This window comes from Erpetoichthys calabaricus, chromosome 1 (assembly GCF_900747795.2).
Source record: "Erpetoichthys calabaricus chromosome 1, fErpCal1.3, whole genome shotgun sequence".
Lineage (NCBI taxonomy): Eukaryota > Metazoa > Chordata > Cladistia > Polypteriformes > Polypteridae > Erpetoichthys > Erpetoichthys calabaricus.
The window spans coordinates 277,470,188-277,490,837 of NC_041394.2; the positions used below are offsets into that span (position 1 = coordinate 277,470,188).

The 20,650-nt window shown below is 42.0% G+C and overlaps 1 protein-coding gene across 3 annotated transcripts in view; it reads left to right on the forward strand.

Moving 5' to 3' along the window:
- Positions 1-20,201, forward strand: part of LOC114662091 (MOB kinase activator 2-like) — a 37,001-nt gene extending 16,800 nt beyond the window's left edge. Inside the window, exons 3-5 of one of the 3 annotated variants that reach the window (XM_051935258.1) lie at positions 2,707-2,803; positions 15,591-15,715; positions 18,876-20,195. In XM_051935258.1, coding sequence (XP_051791218.1) covers positions 2,707-2,803; positions 15,591-15,715; positions 18,876-19,120 — 467 coding nt within the window. In that variant the 3' untranslated portion in view covers positions 19,121-20,195. Of the gene's footprint in view, positions 1-2,706; positions 2,804-15,590; positions 15,716-18,875 lie in introns of all 3 variants that reach the window. The other 2 variants (XM_051935256.1, XM_028815423.2) reach the window with 2 other exon arrangements.
- Positions 20,202-20,650: the final 449 nt, after the last annotated feature.

Here is a 20,650-nt window from a genome sequence, read left to right on the forward strand (position 1 = left end):
GTAAATCTAGAGAGGCTTCTTTTCTCTTTGGCATGTAAACATACTTAAGACCAGTCATTTTTTGTGCCTCACCATCTATAAGGTTAGCCCAGTTAATATTTGTGCAATTAAAGCCCCCATTGACTACATCATTCCCTTCCAAACTTGCTTTTTTAATATCATATACATGCATATTGAAGCCAGCTTTAGAGAGGCTATGACACACTTCTAATATCAGATTTCAATCCCTACAGTTTTCTAGTTGGATCCTAACGTTCTTACTTAGATGCAGCTTATCACTACCCATTTGAAGCAGACACACGCTTAATTTCTCTTCTACATAAATGGCTGTTTCCTCACATTTACAATTTTGCCTTGCTTTTCTAAGAAATGTGCTCCTGTCTGTGATACACTAATCCCCATCTCTAGTATTTAGTCAGGTTTTTGTGATAGCTTGAATCATTAATATGTGTAGCTACATTAAACTCCCACTCATTAGTTTTATTGTTGATAGCAATTTTTAATCAAACTGGTAGGCTAATAATTTCAAAGTTACCCAATATATTTCTATAAATTGTGCGGTCTATTTATTTATGTGTAGGTACTAAATCTGGCTTGTCCTAAACTTCAAGCTCCAAAGTTTCTATACTTGATCAGTCCAGATTTTTGCCATTTCACTTGCATGTTAATCCAACCCGTAAATTATATCATTTTGGACTGTTCCTTTGTCATATGAAATTTTTTGAACATTGCTTCTGGAATTTTTGAGAACAAGGAATCTATTGGCAAAGTGCATTTTTTGTTTCAACACATTTTTAATCAGGTTAAAAATTAAATACATCTTATGGGCCAACTATAGTAGCTATTTGATACAATGCAAAAAACTTATGGTGCCACCATTTTTGGACCTTTCTGTTGATGGTTGCTTTACTGTTGCTAGGCTGGGTAACTAGGAGTTTGTGATGTGTGATGTCATTTTTGTGACAGTATATATACAATGTTGTACACTTTCTGGTTGTCCAAGATTGTGGATTCACCCTAGAATCTTCACTTTTTTTGCTATGTTTCTGATTATTTCTGGTTACAAAATCCTCTAGTTTTCCCTTCACATTCTCAGATCGGTCTCTAAATAATGTTGTTAGGTATACTTACCTTGAACCATTAAGGAAAAAAAAAAACTATATCCAAGAAGGGACGATTTACAGTTCATAATCCAGGGCTGGCTCTACACTTCAAACTGGACAATTTAAGTAAAGTAACTGGGTGAATGTTTTCAGTACAGAAATTGCAGATGATCAAAATAATCCAAAAAACATATGTGACACATTATTAGATTAGAATTTAAAGAGACTTGGATAAATGGATTCATTAAATGGATGAAACAACATAAATGTTTGCCTTTAATGGCTGCTGCAATGTGTCATGGAGGATGTTCAAACCATTTCTTCCCAGCGGGTTGTATTTTCTGCTATATTTTTTTGAAATCTACTCTGCTGCTTAAGAGGGATAACGTGGCCTTGGTTTACTTTAATATTCTAATTATCCATAAAAATGCTCTATCTACTTGAGATCAGGGTATGTGCTGGTACCAATGTTATTGTTTTCAAACCACTTTTTAACAATCTTTCCTTTCTCACATACTCTATTGCAAAGGGCACCTCACTAGAACTGTACTTCAGCAGAGGGTTTCAATGAGATAATGATTCACCGTACTCAGTATTCAAAGTATATATCATGTTGGAGGATTCCTCTTCAAGATTTTACAGGGAAGACCTGCATGGATTTATGTAAATGGGAATTGATTTAGATAATTGTTTTTCAATATTTTATGCTTTGACCTCTGCTGACCAGTTTTGGTGGTTTCAGTCTATACAGCCACCTGCATTCTTACACTGGTAAGATACAGGCTGTAAGCAAGGCTGGCTCTAGGCATAGGCCAAGTAGGAAAAAGGTGAAGGCACCAATCTCTATGCGGGACAAGTCAGTTTCTGTTATAGATCCAACCACACAGGACTCTCTTTTGGATGTCACTTTTTGGGTGCTTGCAACCAACTCTACCTAGGAGCACAACGTACCCTTAAGCCGTTCCTATGTGTAAGGATTAGATTTCTGAATGTGACATCAAAGGGAACATCATTTTAGATCCTAATACCCCCAGTTCATTATTCTGCCACAACTAGACTTTACTGTTGACCTAACACACTTGCATAATAAGCGTTACCCAGTCATGGCCTACCCCATAAGACTGAAGGGTGAACTACTGCTCCATAGCACTCACTTAATAATAATTCATTACATTTATATAGCGCTTTTCTCAGTACTCAAAGCGCTATCCACACAGGGAGGAACCGGGAAGCGAACCCACAATCTTCCACAGTTTCCTTACTTAATGTGCAGTCCAGGCTAAGTCTAAATCAACTAGTTAAAATCAATGTATTTTTGATGAAGCTAGAATTGTCTGAACTTGGTTGCACCGCCAAAAGCTGGTCTGGTATAGTAAGATCTTTTCCGTAGACACAATGGCCAGTTTTTCACCTAGCTTTCATGCCATAACCATTCCTTGCAGTCAGAGGTGTGTGCCATGAGTTTTGGCACAACTGCTGGTAATGGTCAGTTTGGAAAGTTTTTAAACTCTTTATGTAAAAATTATTATAATATATAAACTTGACTAGGCAAGTGAAGGTTCTATTATGAAATCAATCTTAAATTACTTTTTTTTCTTCTCAGCAGTTGGATTCTTTAAACAGATCAACATATTTTCAAGTGCAATGTCAGAATTTTGCACTGGGACAAGCTGTCCAGTCACGGATGCTGCCGGAAACAAGTATGTATTCAAAATGCAAACTTCCTTCATCCTTTGTCTTTATATTATCCCTGTTCATTCTGAAACTGAATCTGTTTGAAGCGTATTGCACATTTTGTGGTGAATGGCGGTAAATGGTCAAGTTGATTTAATCTTAAGAAAGATTCTTGATTACCTAGACTAAAATTTTGTGATGAATGGAGCTATGAGGAAATTAACCCAAAATGGATTAGTATTTTGGGGAGCAGAAAATATCTGACAACAAATACCAGTGATAAATTACACAAAACTGTGTGTATTTATTCTATTATGTACTGCAAGGCACTATAGATGAAATGTTGATAAATCACAGGGGTTTCACAGAGTTTGACATCATTTTATTGAGTTATCACACATAGATGATCTTCCCCTTAAGTCTCTGCTATTGCAAATGATTCTGTTGGATGCCTGAATTTCAAAGAATTTGCACAAAAGTATAAAGAAACGTTTCTCAACTCTTCCCAAGCCTTTGCAAATTTTAAAGCACCTTTGAAAGATTCTAAAATGTAAAAAAGATCTTACACTAATGCAATCTGCAATACTGAAAAGGGTTGAGCAAATATAGATTGCGACAAAGACTTAAATGAATTTTACACGTTGGGTTTATTGCTTTTGTGTAGAATTTGGACCAGACTTGCCAAAGCTTATGATGACATACAGACATATGGATACTTTTTCACTCGCAGTAATCTCTCTCTCTTACTTGGCCGTGGAAAACCCTTAATTGTTGTAAAAATACACTGTACAGCAAAACAGAGAAAAACAGCTCTGCATACACAATAGTTCTGAAAGATACTGTACTTGTGACTAACATATCAAGCATAATAACAACTAGAAAATCCCAAACAATTTTTACTTTTGGTCAAGAATATCACCTTACATAATTTATTTGTCTAAAAAAATGCTGACAACATATACAAACTTTAATAATGAAATTTAATAATTTGTTAACACTGACCCTTCCAAAAGCTGAGCTCAAACAATCAAACATTTATTACTTAAAACTCTGGTCTTTTTTACTCAAGTATTACCATAAAGATAGCCAAGTATTCTGAAAGTACCGATAATAGGAGAATAAGTAAGATTGTAGTTTTTTTTTTCCAGAGGATCCATATAATTTTCCCTGGTTACACTGGAGCAGTCAATATTGAAAATTTGTACTGAAGTACTAGTAAGAAGTAAACTATGCAGAAAATATTTTTTAAATTGATTTATCATGAGTCCCATTCATTTGTAATCCTGTCAACATTTTTTTTACCTTTCTGCACCGGGGTTTGCAGCAGAACATGTGGATGACTGAAAGAAAGAAAGAAAGAGAGAAGAAGAAGAAGAAAGAAAGAAAGAAAGAAAGAAAGAAAAGAGAAAGAAAAAGAAAGAAAAAAAAAAGAAAAGAAAGAAAGAAAGAAAGAAAGAAGAAAAGAAAAGAAAGAAAAAGAAAGAAAAGAAAGAAAGAAAGAAAAGAAAGAGAAAGAAAGAAAGAAAGAAGAAAGAAAGAAAGAAAGAAAAAAGAAAAAGAAAGAAAGAAAGAAAGAAGCAAATAGACAAAAACTAAGTATATTTTATATAGTGCCTCTATACACTAAGTATGTTTTACAAGTACAGAATCATAGTGTACCTATGATTACGTATTGTAGATCGTTACCATTTTTATACTCCTCCATTACATGTAACTGTGGGGAAAAAAACCTGAGAAAATTCCACAATAGTAATAATTAGGCTTAAAGGAGGCATGATAAATTATAGCCTTATTACATCCAACATATTTCAAGATAATACTACTACAATAACAAAGAAAGACTTGTACTATATGCATGTAAAAGACGCCAGGCGTCAGGGTTGCCTGTTCATTATTTAGCACTGACCTGCTGTACAACTCCAAGCAAGTCCAAAAAGTTCCAAAGCTTAGACAGCTTGAATATTTGCAATATGACCGCGCTCAAATGTTAACCTAATGTGATAGACAGACGATCCATGAGAAAGTGAGCAGCAGGCGCTATTTGTATATCTGATTTAAATATTATTTATAAATGTGCACAATAAAAGAAACATTCCATATACTGTACATGTGTTCTTTCTTGTCTTGTCTCTCTAGTCAAAATATTCTAGCAAGTCATTGGCTACATGAAAGATTTTCTACCTGACTTTCAGTTCTAGTCTTCTTTTCTACCTTGTCTCTGGTTTTTCACATTTTGTTTTACAGTCTAATGTCTAAAATTGCTATTACAACCTAAAATTATTTTATAATGGTGTATACTATATGTTCTAGTCATGGAACTGGTCTGATCTGGTCTATGAAAACATATGGACAGATATATTTGTATAGACTTCTCGTATGCACTTTGAAGCACATACATACAGTATATACAGCTTTGCCTTAATTAGCTGTGAGTCATTATACACAATGATAATCATATGAATACAAATTATATCTTATTCTTTGTTGAGCTGGGGTGTGGTGAAACTGTCATGTTTTGTTTCACATTTAGCTTAAAACAACATACACTTATGGTAATGCAAGCATTGGAAAATTAAAAGAGGTGACACATACACAAATATGATAGGACACAGCATCAAGCAGGTGATGCATGCAAAATAGGATTTTGAAACTGCAGCTGCATTACACAAGTAACAACACTGGAGTGAAGTTCTACTACTGTAAAATTAACACTAGCAGTCAAAAGGCCAAATAGTTAATTGACTGAAAAAACATTTTGTTCTGCTGGTTGAGGTGGTTACTTTTTCACACTCCATGTACAGAATGGTATGCAAGTTTACATCCTGTTTAAGACTGTCAGCTAGAAGTCACAGTTAGGGTGGTGGCTATACGAATCAGGCTCCAAACACACACACACACAATACACACACATGCACACACACACATGCATGCACATGCACACACACGCACACACATGTGCGTGCTCAACACACACTCTGCACCAGAATACTAGTTTAATTCCTCTGTGGAGAGTTTGCAAGTGCCTTTTGTGTTTGTCAGTTTACTTAATGGACTCTGGAGCTTTAAATTTGCCCCTTGCTTTGGCTCCTCCCCTCTGTCAGATAATACATGAGTGGATGGAGATATGTGCTTCATGCCTTTAGTAATATCACTCGATCTTGATTGTTCAGTTGTGGAGTTTGAATTGCTTTAATGTGCAATTTCTCATGGAGCCAATGCTTGTCTTGCTATACATGTGCCCAGTTTACTTGGACATTCACTGGCTTTTTTTATCCTTTTCATTTTTCTAACAACAATAATACTGGGGCAGTAAAGAAACATAAACAATGTGCAAGAGATATTCTTCTTTAATGGCATGCTGTGACAAAAATGAAAATGTCTAAAAAATAACAAATGAGCTCAGACCATTATTATATCCATCCATCCATTTTCCAACCCGCTGAATCCGAACACAGGGTCACGGGGGTCTGCTGGAGCCAATCCCAGCCAACACAGGGCACAAGGCAGGTACCAATCCCGGGCAGGGTGCCAACCCACCGCAGGACACACACAAACACACCCACACACCAAGCACACACTAGGGCCAATTTAGAATTGCCAATCCACCTAACCTGCATGTCTTTGGACTGTGGGAGGAAACCGGAGCACCCGGAGGAAACCCACGCAGACACGGGGAGAACATGCAAACTCCACGCAGGGAGGACCCGGGAAGCGAACCCAGGACCCCAGGTCTCCCAACTGCGAGGCAGCAGCGCTACCCACTGCGCCACCGTGCCGCCCCATTATTATATCCATCCAGCCATCCATGTTCCAACCCGCTGAACCCTAACTACAGGGTCACGGGGGTCTGCTGGAGCCAATCCCAGCCAACACAGGGCACAAGGCAGGAACCAATCCCGGGCAGGGTGCCAACCCACCGCAGGACACACACAAACACACCCACACACCAAGCACACACTAGGGCCAATTCAGAATCGCCAATCCACCTAACCGGCATGTCTTTGGACTGTGGGAGGAAACCGGAGCGCCCGGAGGAAACCCACGCAGACACGGGGAGAACATGCAAACTCCACGCAGGGAGGACCCGGGAAGCGAACCCAGGACCCCAGGTCTCCCAACTGCGAGGCAGCAGCGCTACCCACTGCGCCACCGTGCCGCCCCATTATTATATACATATGTTTAAATATATACGTGTATAAAAACACCACCCCTCCTTTAACCGCCACCTTATCGTGGTGGAGGGGTTTGCGTCTCCCAATGATCCTAGGAGCTCTGTTGTCCGGGGCTTTATGCCCCTGGTATGGCCACCCAAGACAAACTGGTCCTAGGTGAGGGATGAGACAAAGAGCGGTCAAACAAACCTCCTATGAAGAAAAACAATTTTGGACGGCGTTTTCCCTTGCCCGGATGCGGGTCACCGGGGCCCCACTCTGGAGCCAGGCCTGGAGGTGGGGCTCGATGGCGAGCGCCTGGTGGCCGGGCCTGCACCCATGGGGCTCGGCCGGGCACAGCCCGAAGAGGCAATGTGGGTCCCCCTTCCCATGGGCTCACCACCTATGGGAGGGGACAAGGAGGTCGGGTGCAGTGTGAGTTGGGTGGTGGCCGAAGGCGGGGACCTTGGCGGTCCGATCCTCGGCTACAGAAGCTGGCTCTTGGGATGTGGAATGTCACCTCTCTGAAGGGGAAGGAGCCTGAGCTAGTGCGCGAAGTTGAGAGGTTCCGGCTAGATATAGTCGGACTCACCTCGACGCACAGCTTGGACTCTGGAACCAATCTCCTTGAGAGGGGCTGGACTCTGTACCACTCTGGAGTTGCCCCCGGTGAGAGGCGCCGAGCAGGTGTGGGTTATACTTATTGCCCCCCAACTTGGAGCCTGTACATTGGGGTTTACCCCGGTGGATGAGAGGGTAGCCTCCCTTCGCCTTCGGGTGGGGGGACGGGTCCTAACTGTTGTTTGTGCGTATGCACCGAACAGCAGTTCGGAGTACCCACCATTTTTGGAGTCCCTGGAGGGTGTGCTAGAGAGCATACCTTCTGGGGACTCCCTCGTTCTGCTGGGAGACTTCAATGCTCACGTGGGCAATAACAGTGAGACCTGGAAGGGCATGATTGGGAGGAATGGCCCCCCCGATCTGAACCCAAGCGGTGTTTTGTTATTGGACTTCTTTGCTCGTCACGGATTGTCCATAACGAACACCATGTTCAAGCATAGGGGTGTTCATATGTGCACTTGGCACCAGGACACCCTAGGCCTCAGTTCGATGATCTACTTTGTGGTCGTGTCGTCGGACTTGCGGCCACATGTCTTGGACACTCGGGTGAAGAGAGGGGCGGAGCTGTCAACTGATCACCACCTGGTGGTGAGTTGGCTTCGATGGTGGGGGAGGATGCCGGTCAGGCGTGGTAGGCCCAAACGTGTTGTGAGGGGCTGCTGGGAACGTCTGGCAGAGCCCCCTGTCAGAAGTAGCTTCAACTCCCACCTCCGGCAGAACTTCGACCACGTCCCGAGGGAGGTGGGGGACATTGAGTCCGAACGGGCCATGTTCCATGCCTCTATTGTTGAGGCAGCTGACCGGAGCTGTGGCCGTAAGGTGTTCGGTGCCTGTCGTGGCGGCAATCCCCGAACCCGTTGGTGGACACCGGCGGTGAAGGATGCTGTCAAGCTGAAGAAGGAGTCCTACGGGACCCTTTTGTCCTGTGGGACCCTGGAGGCAGCTGATAGGTACCGGCAGGCCAAGCGGAATGCGGCTTTGGTGGTTGCTGAGGCAAAAACTCGGGCGTGGGAGGAGTTTGGGGAGGCCATGGAGAACGACTTTCGGACAGCTTCGAGGAGATTCTGGTCCACCATCCGGCGTCTCAGGAAGGGGAAGTAGTGCAGTGTCAACACTGTATATGGTGGGGATGGTACGCTGCTGACCTTGACTCGGGACGTTGTGGGTCGGTGGGGGGAGTACTTCGAAGACCTCCTCAATCCCATTAACATGCCTTCCAATGAGGAAGCAGAGCCTGGGGACTCAGAGGTGGGCTCCCCCATCTCTGGGACTGAGGTCACCGAGGTGGTCAAAAAACTCCTTGGTGGCAGGGCCCCGGGGGTGGATGAGATACGCCCGGAGTTCCTCAAGGTTCTGGATGTTGTAGGACTGTCTTGGCTGACACGCCTCTGCAACATTGCATGGACATCAGGGACAGTGCCTCTCGATTGGCAGACCGGGGTGGTGGTCCCCCACTTTAAGAAGGGGGATCGGAGGGTGTGTTCCAACTACAGAGGGATCACACTCCTCAGCTTCCCTGGAAAAGTCTATTCAGGGGTCCTGGAGAGGAGGGTCCGTCGGATAGTCGAGCCTCGGATTCAGGAGGAACAGTGTGGTTTTCGTCCTGGTCGTGGAACAGTGGACCAGCTCTATACCCTTAGCAGGGTCCTGGAGGGTGCATGGGAGTTTGCCCAACCAGTCTACATGTGTTTTGTGGACTTGGAAAAGGCATTCGACCGTGTCCCTCTGGGAATCCTGTGAGGGGTACTCCGAGAGTATGGGGTACCGGCCCCCCTGATAAGGGCTGTTCGGTCCCTGTACGATCGTTGCCAGAGCCTGGTCCGCATTGCCGGCAGTAAGTCGAACCCGTTTCCAGTGAGAGTTGGACTCCGCCAGGGCTGCCCTTTGTCACCGATTCTGTTCATAACTTTTATGGACAGAATTTCTAGGCGCAGCCAGGGTGTTGAGGGGGTCCGGTTTGGTGGGCTCAGGATTGGGTCACTGCTTTTTGCAGATGATGTTGTCCTGTTTGCTTCATCAGGCCGTGATCTTCAGCTCTCTCTGGATCGGTTCGCAGCCGAGTGTGAAGCGGCTGGGGTGAGAATCAGCACCTCCAAATCCGAGACAATGGTCCTCAGCCGGAAAAGGGTGGAGTGCCCTCTCAGGGTTGGTAGCGAGATCCTGCCCCAAGTGGAGGAGTTCAAGTATCTCGGGGTCTTGTTCACGAGTGAGGGGAAGAATGGAGCATGAGATCGACAGGCGGATCGGTGCGGCATCCGCAGTAATGCGGGCTCTGCATCGGTCTGTCGTGGTGAATTTACCAGTCGATCTATGTTCCTACCCTCACCTATGGTCATGAGCTATGGGTAGTGACCGAAAGAACGAGATCGCGAATACAAGCGGCTGAAATGAGTTTCCTCCGCAGGGTGTCTGGGCTTTCCCTTAAAGACAGGGTGAGAAGCTCAGTCATCCGGGAGGGGCTCAGAGTAGAGCCGCTGCTCCTCCGCATCGAGAGGAGTCAGATGAGGTGGCTCGGGCATCTGATCAGGATGCCTCCTGGACGCCTCCCTGGTGAGGTGTTCCGGGCACGTCCAACCGGGAGGAGGCCCCGGGGAAGACCCAGGACACGCTGGAGGGACTATGTCTCTCGACTGGCCTGGGAACACCTTGGGATTCTCCCGGAAGAGCTAGAAGAAGTGGCCGGGGAGAGGGAAGTCTGGGCATCTCTGCTCAAGCTGCTGCCCCCGCGACCCGACCTCGGATAAGCGGGAGACAATGGATGGATGGATGGATAAAAACACCATACCATTTTCTAAGCCCACTTAATCCTGAGCTGGGCTGAGGGGAGCTGGAGCCCAACCCAGAAAGCATAGGGGGCAAGGCAGAAACAATCCTCTGGATAGGATGATAACCCATCAAGGGGTGAACACATTTGCAAACACCAAGGCCAATATAGCCCTGCCAATCCACCAAAGCTGCATGTCTTTAGACTGTGGGAGAAAACTACAGCATCCATAGGAAACTCACTTGGATAATGGGAAAGCATGCAGACTGCATTCAGGAGGGACCCAGGAGGTGAACTTGGGTCTCATTACTATGAGGTAGCAGGGCTACAACTGTGCCACCCTATATAAGAATATATCAGTATACTGTATCTATCTAGCTATCTATCTATATATATACTGTATGTATATATATATATATATATTTATATATATATATATATATATATATATATATATATATATACAAACTTCAAAAAGAACCACAACGCATATACAGGAACATCGCAATGCCGTCAGAAGAAAGGACTCACTATCATTGATCTATACGCATACTAAATCAAACAGGGACAATGTACAAGTAAAATTCAAGGCCAGTACTAAAAGTGGCAGAGAGCTGGACGAATCTTGGCTATCAAATGAGAACGCCATCAACAGACACTTGGACATAAATCCAGCATATGCAAACTTAAGAAGAACATGTTCATAATAAATGAACTGTACACCCAATACCCCCCCCATCACACTGACTTAGCCACCCCCCCCCACCCCCTCCACGTAATGTTTTGCTATATATTGCCTTTGATTTTTGTAAGTCTAAGCATTATCCTCTGATGAAGACCCCTGGCAGGGGCTGAAAGCTCAGGAATAAAAAACTACTTTATGATACGTGAGTCATTTTTCTCCCTTTGTGGATCTCCAGCTGCAAATATATATATATATATATATATTGTCGCAGATTGAGGCCCTTATCGCCCTCTTGAACCCTCTGACTCGACTCCAGACACCAGGTAAAAGTCCAAATATTACTTTTATTTGAACAATACAGTGCACAAAGCACCCTCCACTCCACAATACTCATAAATCAATAAACACTACAATAATCAATCCTCCACACTCCCAGACACTTTGCCGCCCTTCCTCCCAGCTCAGCTCAGTGTACTGGTTTCCCAGAGTCCTTTATATAGTCCATGACCCGGAAGTGTTTCTCCCTTCTGTCCATGTGATCATGAACACTTCCGGGTCGGATAAAAAGCTCCTTTCTTCAACCCGGAAGCACGTCGTTTCTTCTCGTCATGTGATCATGACGTACCTCCGGGTTATAGGGCAAGTAAGAGTCCGGCAGCCTCACACAGCGACTCCTGATGGTCCCCATGGTATCTAGCAGGGCTGTGCATATAAACTACAAAGTCCATGAGGCCCTGCTGGAATTCGGGGAACGTCCACGGTGTTGGGAGAACTCCACCTGGCGGCTTGGGGGTGAGGGCCGGAATATTTAGCCGGCCACCCACCACAATATATATATAAAATTAAAGGAACACTTTGAAAATATATCAGATCTCAATGGGAAAAAAATCATGCTGGATATCCATACTGATATGGACTGGGTAATGTGTTAAGAATGAAAGGATGCCACATCGTTTGATGGAAATTAAAATTATCAACCTACTGAGGGCTGAATTCAAAGACACCCCCGAAAAGCAAAGTGAAAAAATAATGCAGCAAGCTAGTGCATTTTGCTGAAATTTCACTGCAGCAACTCAAAATCGTACTCAGTAGTTTGTTTGGCCCCCACGTGCTTGTATGCATGACTGACAACGTCAGGGCATGCTCATACTGAGACGAAAGATGGTGTCCTGGGGGATCTCCTCCCAGATCTGGACCAGTGCATTACTGAGCTCCTGGACAGTCTGAGATGCAACCTGGTGGTGTCGGATGGACCGAAACATAATGTCCAAGAGGTGTTCTATTGGATTTAGGTCAGGTGAGCATGGGGGCCAGTCAATGCCATCAATTCCTTCATCTTCCAGGAACTGCCTGCATACTCTCGCCACATGAGGTCAGGCATTGTCGTGCACCAGGAGGAACCCAGGACTCACTGCACCAACATAGGGTCTGACAATGGGTCCAAGAATTTCATCCCGATACTTAATGGCAGTCAAGGTGCCATTGTGTAGCCTGTAGAGGTCTCTGTATCCCTCCATGGATATGCTTCCCAAGACCATCACTGACCCACCACCAAACCTGTCATGCTGAATGATGTTACAGGCAGCATAACGTTCTCCACAGCTTTTCCAGACCCTTTCACATCTGTCACATGTACTCTCATGTGTAAAAAGCACAGGGCACCAGTGGTGGACCTGCCAATTCTGGTATTCTATGGCAAATGCCAATCGAGCTCCATGGTGCCGGGCAGTGAGCACAGGGCCCACTAGAGGATGTCGGGCCCTCAGGCCACCCTCATGAAGTCTGTTTCTCATTGTTTGGTCAAAGACATTCACACCATTTTGTAGGGCTCTGCCAGTGCTCATCCTGTTCCTCCTTGCCCTAAGGAGCAGATACCGGTCCTGCTGATGGGTTAAAGACCTTCTACAGCCCTGTCCAGCTCTCCTTGAGTAACTGCCTGTCTCCTGGAATCTTCTCCATGCCCTTGAGACTGTGCTGGGAGACACAGCAAACCTTCTGGCAATGGCACATATTGATGTGCCATCTTGGAGAAGTTGGACTACCTGTGCAACCTCTGTAGGGTCCCGGTATCGCCTCATGCTACCAGTAGTGACACTGACCGCAGCCAAATGCAAAACTAGAGAAAAAACAGTCAGAAAAGATGAGGAGGGAAAAATGTCAGTGCCCTCCACCTGTTAAACCATTCCTGTTTTGGGGGTCGTCTCATTGTTGTCCCTCTAGTGCACCTGTTGTTAATTTCATTAACACCAAAGCAGCTGAAACTGATTAACAACCCCCTCTGTTACTTAACTGACCGGATCAATATCTCAAACGTGTCATTGACTTGATGCTATTGTCTGATTAAAAAGTGTTCCTTTAATTTTTTGAGCAGTATATATATACAGTACTGTATATAAAAATAATATTTATAGAGAGAGACAGAGAGAGGAGAGCACTATATTACCTTTCCCACTCATTTCCTTCCACTATCATTAGCATACCCCCAACTCAGGAGGAATTGATCATTTTTTTCCACTATGCAGCATTCTGCTTTTATTTATTCATTTATTTTATTATATTTGATTTTGCTTTATTTTATTTTTTTATCTACCTTTACTGTGCACACTTATTCTTGCCACCCCTCATATTTAGCATATGTCACCTCTTTTCTTTTACAAGCATTTTAGGAGAACGATTAACACGCCTAAAAACCTTTTTATGAAATCAATTATTTTGTGTTTTATATTTGTAATTAGTTTAGACCACATTGCAAAGGTCTGTTTTCACTTTGATATTAAAGTTTTCCTCTTTTGATCAGAGTCAAAAAAGCCAAATTAAATCCACTATGACTCAATTTCAGTTTTTATACCCACTGTAAAATATTCTGAAACCCAGTCAGGACTGAGAAGGTCTATCCTAACAGCATACAGTGCAAAGGAGGAGTGGCGTGTAGCGGGTCCACAGCTCAAGTCAAAAAGGCCACTTTTTAAATGAATAATCACCGCACTCACGGTTTAGAGAGGGGGCATGGTATGTGTGGCCAGAGTGGTACCCAGGTGATGCGTGATGCGGATGGTCCTCACTTAAGTGCACAACTGAGGAGTCGTCCACTTCCATAATTGATGCCGGGAGCTGCTAATTGCCACATCTGATCCACATCCCAGTAATAAATAGAAGCGCGAGGCGGCTAAGGGGAGGAAAAAAAAAGAAAAGAATAGAGAGAAAGAAATGGACGGAGGTTAAAGGAGGAGAAGGCTGGAGCGGTGAGCGAGTCGAGTGAGCAACAGCAGGCTTGCTTGACCAGAGGCAGGCAGTTGGAAGGAGAGCCCTGAAGGAATGTTTGGCCGACACTCAGGGTGGATGGATTGGGTCACTCCTGCTGAGCTTTTCAGAGGGGCAGGAGTGACCAGGATCATGGACGGCTCGCTGCGTAAGCCCAAGAAGGCAGCAGCAGTCGTGGAGGCTTTGGGTGTGTAGAGCCCCAGTGTGAGCGCCCTGGACACTGGGGGAAGGAACCCAAGTCTCCGTCCGGCTGGAGCCCAACGTAGCCAGGGATCAGAGGGCTACCGGATCAATAATGGAGGGAGCTGCATTTGGCTAGCTGGGCAACTCCCCTGTTGCGGGGCCCAGAAGGGAGAAGCAGGGGAGTTGCTGGTTAAAGAACGATGCACCGGATTTTTAAAGAGACTGCTTCAAGGCGTTATTTTAACCTCGTTGTTTCTTAAAGGGATTTTTTTTTCTATTGGATTTTAACCTCCACCTATCACTCGTTTTTATGGATTATTTATTGGCTTGTTTATGAAGCACTGCACTTTATTTTGGACATTTTGATTTTATTGATTTTAAATAAAAGCACCTGGCACTTTTTGCACCATCCCCTTGCTTCATTGTTTGTGCCTCACTGTCTAGCTCATCAGTGACATTACCGACAGCGTCGGGTTCAAGGGCTCCCAGAAGCAAGATGGGAGCATGGATCGAACCCACATCATCACAAGGAGCCAGCACTTGATGGGGCACCAATTCATCGCAGGGCCCACTCATGTACACACCCATCAGGAATCAACAAAAAAAACCCCATACATTCATGTCTCAGTAGGATGTGGGAGGGAAATCAGACAGCCACAGAGAGAACAGGAAGACTTCACATAGACAACAACAGGGTGCAGGAATCCAAACCAAGCACAAATGCAACAAAAGGCAGTATCACTATGCACTGCACCACTTTGTATAACTCTTGTGTTACAATATTTAAACATATCTAAGATGTTTGGAATAGTGAATATTTTTTCTTAATGCTCAATTATTGCTTGTTCATTTGTTCATATTCTGATAAATTTTCCTGATAGGTTTTATTGAAAGCAAATTTAATTATTTGTAAAATGATAGATTCTATCGATTATATTCAAAGGTGAATGACATGCAGCTGAGTGCTTTATCTGCATTGGCATGTTATTCCTTTTTTTGATTTTAGCACATCAGTTAATGTTACTTTGAATGGCTTTGAACAGGATAGAGGAGGGTTAGTAAATGGACAAATGAAGATAAGCTAACAGTGTTATTCTAATGGGTGCTGGCCTTAAGTACTTATCTAACTTGCATCTTTGTTTCTACAGAATATATTATTGGCATGATGAGCAAGGGAAAAAGCTGAAGTGCTCTGCCCCTCTATATACAGACTATGCAATGTCTTATATTCAGGAGCTCCTCGAAGATGAAAATGTTTTTCCCACTAAAACTGGTGAGTTATTTTAAAGATTGAAGCCATTGTGGAATCTTCACTTTTCTATTCACATCATCATCAGTTACAGGTTTATATGGTCATTATTTATCACATTGAAGCCACCGATGAAGCTAAACATCCTGAAAGTAAAACTTTCAAAGGTACACACCCAAAGCACACATCACAGTAACAAAGGACAAACATCCTGTGAAACAGTGATACCAACAGCACATTTTTACAATTGGTGAAAGAGAAGTGCAGTTATAGCAACTGATAAAACATCAGCATATTTTATTAATAAAACAGACTATGAAAAAGAGAAATGGCATGCTATCACAGAACAAGTTTAAGATTCTCATACTATGAAATTCTTATCTAAGCACAGCAGTCATGAGTCGTGATATACAGTTTGTTAAGATTATGATTAATGATCAGCAATTAATAAAATAAAAAAGCACAATCATGCAGATTGAAATCCTCCAGGCATCAGACCAGGTTGTACTTTTGCCATTTACGGCCTATGGATGTTGGTCCACTTTCAGAATTTCTCTCAATTCTCTACACCATTGGCTACTGCATGCCAAAGAGACACACCCAAGTAAACTGGAAAAATGAATTATGTCATAAGTTGGTTTTGTACTTGTGCAACTCAGCCATGAAATCACACCCTAGGCAACTACATATTGACTTTATCATAGACCAGCTCTGCCTTTCATAATTCAAACTTCTTCTATTCAGAACATTTTATTCCTGTCTTTGACATTCTAATTCTTAAGGCATGACTATGGTTTAGTTACTCCCTGAATTTGACTGTGGTCTTGCATGTTGATTGATCTTTGAGTTGGGTACTTTTTTTTTTCTCACAGTATAGATGGTGATATTGTACTTAATGTGAGGGAGAAGACATCAGTCTGCATCTCAATTCAAACAGAGGTTCATAACTTAACGAATCATTCAAACTGAAGAAACACCACAAATAGATAAGGGCTAGGAAAAATGGATTGGTTTAATGTTGCTATGAATAAGACTAGTGTAGAAGAAGAATGTTCTCCTCAGCACCATGTATTTTGTGTGTTTAGTAAATTAGAATTTTTATAATAACTATTTTGTAACTTGCCAGTGAGAGAAGCTTGGCTTATGAACTAACAAAAATATGTTATTCCAGGGTTCAGGAGAAATAGTGTCCACATGAATAAAATCTAAGCTGTTTCTTGTTTTCCGTTTCTCAGAGTGAATGTTTCAGGGACAAGGTCACAAGGCTGCAGAAAGTACATGTAGTTTATGCAAAGGCGTCTCTCCTGTGCTTAGCTTTGAGAACACAGATAATGCTTAGCTCAACAGACATATTGTTTAACTTTACTGTTTTGATAAGGATGTTCTTTCTGTCTTATTAATCATGAAATGCTGAATTATAAAAACTCCTCCTAATTTTTTCTCGGTGTTCAAAATTGAGCTTTGCGGCAATAAGTTATGCTCTTTTGAATCTCTACTTACTGTGACTCCGAATGAATAAAAAAGAGAATTGAGAAATATTATCTGCCTGCTTTCAGTGTGCCTTTTTCGTCCACACTAGCAATGTAAAATATAAAGTGAGACTATATTGCTGACATGCTCATTCAAACTAATTTACAAATGTCAAGTTACAACAGGGTGGCAAATCAGAATGTGCTGCTCCCATCTCACAGTAGCATTCTGTGTTCAAATCTTGCAGTTTACTTTCACCAGTTTCAAGTTTGCATGTTCTCACTAAATTTATGTTGGTTCACCTCGGGGTACCCTGGTTTTTCTCCCACAACCCTAAATACATTCATTTTAGGCTGGCAATTTCAAATGGGCCCTAAATGAGTGGGTCCTCCAATAGACTGGCTCTCTATCCACTGTTGTTTCCCGTGTAGCACCCAGTACTGCCAAGATACAGTAGGCTCCAGATCCTTGCAACCCTTAAATAGATTAAGAATGAGAACATATGTGCAGAAGAGTGCATGTTTAAAGGAGTGTAATACAATCATTTTCTGTATTTCCTTAAACAGATCACTCAGTGACATAATGATGAGGATCAAAAATGGCAACCTTTTGTTTTACAGTCCATTGCCTTAGCCACTAGGCCACAACACCTATAATTTCATTCAACTAGATAATCCATTTACTGGATTGTGAGAGGCCAAATCCAATTCAAGCAGTATGAAGCAAAAGAACCAGTCCTGAAAAGAGCATTGAACCATAACAGGGCACACTCATAGACAGAGGCGGCAGCCAATCCAAAACACATCACTGAGATGTGGGAGGAAAAAACTGGAGCATCCAGAGAAAAACAAAAGCAGACATTGAGAGAACACACAAACTCCACACAAGGTGGTGACTGGGCCGGGATTTGGAACACAGTCTCCTGCTACTGTAATAACTCCAACTACCAAAATCAAAACTATGTTCTCAAAAGTATAAATTTAAACAAACTATACTGAATATTAAACTCTGTCTTTAAAAGATATTACCTGACCACATCATGTGATTAATCATCTACATTTATAATTGTAGCTACATTTCTGCAGTATTTCCGAAATTATATAACTACAGATACAGCAAAGGTTCAAGCATTAACTATAATGCATAATGCAAGAAATTCCATAGCCAAAGCAAATTTGTTTTAAAACTTACATTCAAAATTAAAAGAAACAATAAGATGCAAAAACCCCTATATCCATCCATTTATTTTATACAATTCATGAAATCTAAGAATTTCTAGAAATACCTTTCCCTTGATAAACTGGTCTACTTCACATCTAAATGCAGTCTGGGTATAAATACAAAATGCTTACAGGAAGACTTGAGAAAGAAGAATAACATTCCTCTCAACACAATCTCAACAAAAAAATAATTCAATGCATCTATCCATCAAGTGTGGGTGTTGGTATAAGTGTCGCCAGCGACATACTGGCACTTGTTCAGGGTTTGTTCCCACTTTCAGTCCAAAGCCGATGGACTGGTACTGGCTCCCACCAGACCCTAATCCAACACAATTAAAAGCAAATGTTTTTCTTCACCTTGTACTAATTAATATTAAATTCACATTCAGTTTGGTCTCTAAAATAGGTGGCAAGTGCTAAGCAGTAATTCTTTTTTGAAACAACACAATGTGTGCATATATACATTTTCTTTTATTATTTATTTTCTTTTGCAGGTTCCACATTTCCTCCTGGATTTATTTTCATGGCCCAGAAGATTTTCCTTTACCTGTTCCACATCTTGGCTCATTTCTACTGGGCACATTTTCAGGAAATAGCACGACTTGAACTGCACCCCCACCTTAACACCCTGTACTTTCACTTTATAAGCTTTAGTCAGGAGTTTAAACTTCTTGAACCACAAGAGACTGCCATCATGGATGAACTGTCAAGGGCCTTGCTGAAACACAACCTCTGCTAAGGCCACAAGCAAAAACAGTTTGTGGATTTCAATGAACAATTTCTTATAGCAAAACATTTTCAAAGAACTCTGCATTCAAAGTCTTACTGCTGGACACATCTCCACTTGCATCATAAAGAAGGGCTATCAGTTTTCCAATCCCATGCAATGTAAAATTGAAAAAACTAAGTTATGCACTTTTCTTAACAGACTACAAACTTTCCACAACTGACTTTCAAGATTATAGTTAACACTGAACTGCCATCAAAGCCTCCATTTTAATTTCAACTTCAAGACAGAGATTATGGTATTGGAAAAATTGTTGAATGTAGGCTGTCAGAAGCAACTTTGGGTTTCTGAAGCAGAATGTTATGAAAATGTGCTTTTTAACAGGTATACAGAATTAGCAGAGGCACCAAGTGCTATGCACATTTACAAAAATGACCTGCTATTACTTCATGTAAATGCAATTTCAAACAATTATGGTCATTCATTTCCCTGTGCCACGAATGGCAACGTGGCAGTATTTCTAAAGAGGAATAGCATTAAATGCCAAAATATTGCCTTGAACTTAACTTTCCTGCAGTGAGTAGTGGAGTGTTTATGACTTTGATATTGGAGGTTTTATAAGAACATTTCATATCACTTGAGTTTGTCCTATAAAATGTGAAAGCAAGCAAGCTGTGAAGTATAATAGATTGTAAATTTTTCATAAACTTATCTGAAGATTGTATTACTAAAAGCAATCAGTTTATCTGAATAATTTAGAAATTTTGATACAGTTTTCTTTTATAGCCATCCACATCCTCATTACTGTTACTATTTTACGCACAGTTAGCCAACTAAGAATTTCTGCGTTTTTAATTAGAATTATTTATATTGATGTCAATGAAATGTGCCAATATATCTAGTTATACAGTATGTGCCAATTAACTCCTCAACTCAGTACAAACATTTTTCTAATGTTATGTAACAGTTTATGGCATTAAAACATTAATATCTGTTGTTAATATTTTCATAAGTACTATTTGTAAGCATTCAACAGAAGTAATATAACTGCTCAATAAAAGCAGTTCTTAAAAAATCTCAAATGTTCAGCACATGGCTTTGCTTACATAAAGTTGTGACAGTGAAACTGCATGTGTTAGCCAACATTCAGCAGGTTGCCACTCTCCAGCTCCATCATCAGTGACTTTTACTATCCTACCTTGGAAACTCCATCTTCCTTACCTGAAAAATTCTAGAACATTCATATCCGAGGAGCACAAGAAAGAGCAGGTAAGTATCTCAAAACACTGAAGAGCTGTCTGGTTATATTAATTATTTGAATCATTTTTATTAGGGGGAAAGTAGTAAGTATTTCTTACTAATATATCGCAAACATTATCCTTTCATAGAATTTTCTGCAATATGTCATGGCTTGCTTGTTTTATGCTACATACATGGAACCTGTGGCAATGAAAATCTTTTCAGCGAAGCTGCAATTACATCATTTTTGCAAAACGATATCTACAAGAGCAGTTTTGCTCAAAATCAACAGACTTCTATCAT